Genomic DNA, 4930 nt, shown 5'->3' on the forward strand with positions numbered 1-4930 from the left:
CAAAAATCATATCGTTACTTTAGAAAATAGATACTCAAAATTCTGGCGATCTGAAATATTTTGATATCATCTCATAGACTAGTGATCAAAATGACCAGCGAACAAAACAATTAGAAAGAAAACTCAACTTGCTACGAGTCATATTTTACGTCGACTAGACTTGTTATCTATGCTAACCAGACGATGCGTTTGCTGTATCCATGTCATTCATCTCAATATTGCAGCGTACGATTAACATTAATAACGTCCGAACTAGTCTAGTCGACATGAAATATGACTTGTAGAAAATTAATTTTCTTTTTAATTGTTTTTTCGTTGATCATTTTGATCACTGTGTCCACTTTTTATAGAAGTTCAATATCTTAAATATCTATTTAAAGTTTACATGAAAAGTATATATTTTCAATATTTTACCGAAAGATTTGGTGCAAAAAACGTGTGAATAAAATAAATAAATGAATTGGCACATAGGAATAACGTACTCTAATGCGTTCACTTGGAGCGAAGTCTCGTGCCATCCGCCAGCCGCCCCCAGGCCACAGGGTGCCTAACTTGACTGCTGTCTGCTTTAATGTACGACGTCTTATTTTCGTAAGTCGGGTGTTTACCAGCTATAAGTTTCGTTTCTCAAATCAGACAGCAATAGCGAATCACTGCACGCAGAGGAATCATTGGCTGTCATATATGTACTGGCGTTGTTTACGCTCCCTTGTAGAAGATAGGAGGAAAATAGTATCAGTGAACAAGGATGGGGTCGGTTGCCAAGAAGGGGTTGCAGCAGTATTTGGCACAACTCCAACAACACCCTCTTAGAACCAAGGTTTCTGATTTCTTTGACTTTCCTTGTTTCTTCATTTTTGCCTGGTTATCGGCTTCATCTTTACCTCGATTTTGGCGCATGGATTTGGGCTCTTTTTTTGTGATTTCTCGAATTTGGGTGTTTTTTTTTCCTTTTGGTCAGATGATAACAGCGGGAGTACTTTCGGCGATTAGTGACATAGTGGCACAGAAGCTTTCTGGCTTTCAGAAACTACAACTCAAACGCCTTCTTCTTAAAGTGGTATTATTTCTAATTCCAGGTTGAGTTTTGACGTGATGTTTCGTGGATGATTAATAAATTTCCGGTTCAACTGTGCCTGGGCTTCGGGGGTTTATCTGTATAAAAAAAACCATGGTTTTTATGTTTTGATGTAGGATTTATTAATTTCTCTGAATCTTGGGAATGGCCGACTCAACTGGGTGTTTGTAATTCATTTTTCTTGTCGTAATTTTGGAGTGAATCAAACTTGTGATAAATTGGTTTGTTTCTCTGATGTTGCATGAATACATGTCTATTCGAATTGGTTGTTCTGTGGAAGAAAGTATATATGTTCTCTTTAGGGGTTTTTGGAGCAAGTAGAGCTTTACTTATCTAGAGTTCTCCTTGCGAATTCAGAAGGTTTGTATTTGTCGGTAATCGATGTATTGTTGGGTTTGCCTCCTAAGTTTATGGTAATGTTGCACACTCATTTGTCGAATTTACAGTTGGCTGATTACAAATTGATCGGCTGTGTTCCAAGACATTGTCTTGATGGTTTCCTACCCTTTTTTTATATTTTCCCATTATCACCAGACTTCATTATAATTGTTGTTCCATTTTAGTGCTTAAAAGTTACATGGGAGCTTTTGATAACAATGTTTCTTATCTCTTAGCTAGTAGGAATGACTGTGTAAAGGCTGTAAGTATTAATAATGTTGTAGCTCAAATATTTTATATGATAAGTATTACGTTTCAATCATTGTCGACATAGATAGTTATATAGGAGACCAGAACAATTTTTGCTCTCCAACATAGCTCGACTTTGATTTTTCTACTCCGCCTTTTGGTTTTATTTGCAACTGATGAGATCAATTACTTTATTATGTTCTCAGATCATGATTTTTCTCTTGTTCGAGTGATAGGCTTCCATGGCTCCTTTTGAATCTGAACAAATCTTAAAAACATAGAGCAACGTTCTGGAGATCTTTTGCGCGTATCCACTTTTTTTTCTTCACCATATCTCTAATCACCAAGTATTGCTTGTACTTGATATTTGACTTCCAATGGCTAAATGCAGATTTTTGGTTCTGCATATCTGGGTCCGTTTGGGCATTTCTTTCACATTTTGTTAGACAAACTTTTCAAGGGGAAGAAAGACACAAAAACTGTTGCCAAGAAGGTAGTCATGTCCTTGCATGAAGTTTTCTTTTGTTATTTATAATTCTTTAATTTCTCCATCTCTAGTATCGTTGAAGTTATGATCTTTTTGGAGCGTGAATGTACACTAAATGCAAATGAAAAACACATTCCAGGTGGTGCTGGAACAGCTGACATCTTCCCCTTGGAACAACATGCTCTTTATGATTTACTATGGATTTGTTATCGAAGGTTAGTTTATATCTCAGCTTCATTTCATTTTATGTGCTATGGCAAAATAGTTTTGGAGTTGTTTCGGAAATAAGGAACTCTAACCGTAGCTATCAGATCATGTCAAAATGCGTTTTGGGTTAGAATATAATGTACTATTAGAGTATTTTTTTTTTGGTATGTATGAATGTATTATGGTTTAAATTTTGCTGAATGTAACATAATATAAGCTTATGAGTGTTTTTATCTATTTAATTTTTGAGATGACAAAGGGGGAGTGTATGCAACCTTTCAAAAATAAGTGATTCTTTACCTTTCACTTAAAAAAAATCAATTTCTTGTGTTTCTTAACTCTAAATTTGGTTTCTGCCTCTACTTAGTTTAATTCAAATCCAAAACATGGTATCATGTAGATTATGATTCTCCAAAATTGATTCTAATATTTTGCTAAATAAATAAAACTTTTATAGGACGCTCTTACCTCCAATATTTTTGTGTAATCCAAATACTACCCAATTCTGATTTTTTTCCAATTCTTCACAGTCTGATTAATTTAATAATGTCTCGAAAAGTATAATCTTTTCCTTATATGATTAGACGACGAGTTACTAAGATTGTACCGCACACAGGGAGACCCTGGTTTCATGTGAAAGCTAAAATCAAGAAGGAATATCCGGCTGTGCAGTATACAGCCTGGACGGTATGTGAAATTTAATTATATCATTGATAGTTCTAATAACGGATTCTCTGTTTTCAAATAAACAATGTATGAGCACTTGCCCTCTTTGGCTAACATATCCCGCAACAGTTCTGGCCAGTTGTTGGATGGATAAACCACCAGTATGTGCCTCTGCAGTTCCGAGTTGTTGTCCAAAGCGTCGTCGCCTGTTTCTGGTTCGACATGTTTTTCTGCTCTGCATGTTTTGCTATTTAAAGCATTTTTAACTCTAAATTTACTTGATCTGATGGATTTTTCTCCATTTTCAGGGGTATATTTCTGAATCTTAGAGCAAGATCAATGGCATTGACTAAATAAGTCGAGGAGACTAATCATACCCGACGTTGGTGTTCGGGGAGAACGACCTTCGACTGGTTCGTCAATAATACATTGATATTCAGTATATTATAAGTTATAGCCAGACCAGCAAGAAAGCCACTTGCTCTTATTAATAATTTAACATGTTTGCCTCACAATTATTTCCGAAGTTGGACCTACTTCTCTACGTCCCCAGTTACTTGCCTCTCTGGTTAACAAATCAATTTTCTTGGTTTAGTTAAGCACAAAACCTCCGTGAGACGGTCTCACGGGTGAATTTTGTGAGATGGAATTCCAATATGACTCGATTCATGAAAAAATATTATTTTTATGTTAAAAATATTACTTCTCATTTTAAATATGCAAATTTTCTTGTGGATTTTTCAGTTCTCAGTCTTTTTACTTATGGTAGAAAATAACTTTTGAAGTATACTCGTTATTTTATATTGGTCTATTATTAATAAGTGAGATATTTTTCGATGGAGAATGGTCCCAGCGGAAATATATTTTCAATTAGAGATCAAAGCTACTTACTACCTTTGACTTGAATGAAATTTGTTTTCCAGGCATTCATATTTCGTAATCTTTAATAAAATTTAAGCTGAAAATGCGAATGGTCAAGATTATTGGCAATTGGGCTAATTCTGTTTGCCTGCGAATTCTTTAATTGGCGTTTTATGATATGTTTTTCGATAAATCTAAAAAATCATTCTTCTCAAATTACAAAAATATTTCTTTTTTATTTAATAAAAATATTGTAAAAACCTATTTAATAAATTTGTATACCCTGTAGAAACTACTTTTGGTTTGACCATGTAGAACGCCAAATATAACCTCAACTAGATTCACTAGTAAAAAATTAAACGGAGATAATAACACAAATTAACCGCCAATTTCCATGTAAAATTCCTAACCACTTCCTTAACTTCCGCTCCTTTTTTTTTTGAGTTGACTCGAGACATCGTTTTAAATTTAGAACATTAATGTATGATGAGCAACGCTATGTGTCATCCGCCGCTTACTTCCCATTTTCCCATTTCTTTTTCGTCCATAATAGGTGTTGTGTTAAAAGTGTGTGAGTTAGAATAGAACTGTGATGAGTGACTTCCTGGAAAATTCTCGTACGTTAAGCTGTTGACATTGCGTCGTTTGATCTGGTTGGTTAGGTGAGCAGTAAAAGAGTGACATCAAATTTTAAAAGGTAATATTACCTCTGCTGGGAACAGAGGCAGCGGTAGAGAAATGATAAGACTGATATCTAAGAGTTATGAGACAACACTAGTAGATAGACACGCACCTCCTCGGATTCATGAGCCTAACAGTCCGATCCATTATCACTCAAGTAGATACAGTATGCGCTGTTATAAGTATAATGAAATAAAGTTGAGCCTTAGATAACAACTATAATTTTCTGCCTAATGGTAAGCTCTTGATCATAACAATTGATATTAGAGCGAGTTCATGTGTTCAAGCCTTCCAAGAATTATATTTCAATATTTCTTAGGGTG

General features: G+C 34.9%; 1 protein-coding gene across 2 annotated transcripts; it reads left to right on the forward strand.

The window, feature by feature from the left end:
• The first annotated feature begins 486 nt into the window (after positions 1 to 486).
• Positions 487 to 3659, forward strand: LOC140980393 (peroxisomal membrane protein PMP22). 2 transcript variants are annotated; one of them, XM_073446191.1, is made up of 7 exons: positions 493 to 820; positions 962 to 1060; positions 2097 to 2198; positions 2332 to 2407; positions 3016 to 3086; positions 3195 to 3280; positions 3374 to 3659. In XM_073446191.1, exons 1-7 carry the CDS (start codon positions 749 to 751, stop codon positions 3420 to 3422), a joined length of 555 nt encoding a protein of 184 aa, XP_073302292.1. In that variant the 5' UTR covers positions 493 to 748; the 3' UTR covers positions 3423 to 3659. The 2 variants fall into 2 exon arrangements, with proteins under 2 accessions (XP_073302300.1, XP_073302292.1); XM_073446199.1 differs by lacking the exon at positions 962 to 1060 and having other exon boundaries at positions 487 to 820.
• The last annotated feature ends 1271 nt before the right edge of the window (positions 3660 to 4930 follow it).

Source organism: Primulina huaijiensis, chromosome 1 (genome assembly GCF_012295235.1).
Source record: "Primulina huaijiensis isolate GDHJ02 chromosome 1, ASM1229523v2, whole genome shotgun sequence".
Classification (NCBI taxonomy): Eukaryota; Viridiplantae; Streptophyta; class Magnoliopsida; order Lamiales; family Gesneriaceae; genus Primulina; species Primulina huaijiensis.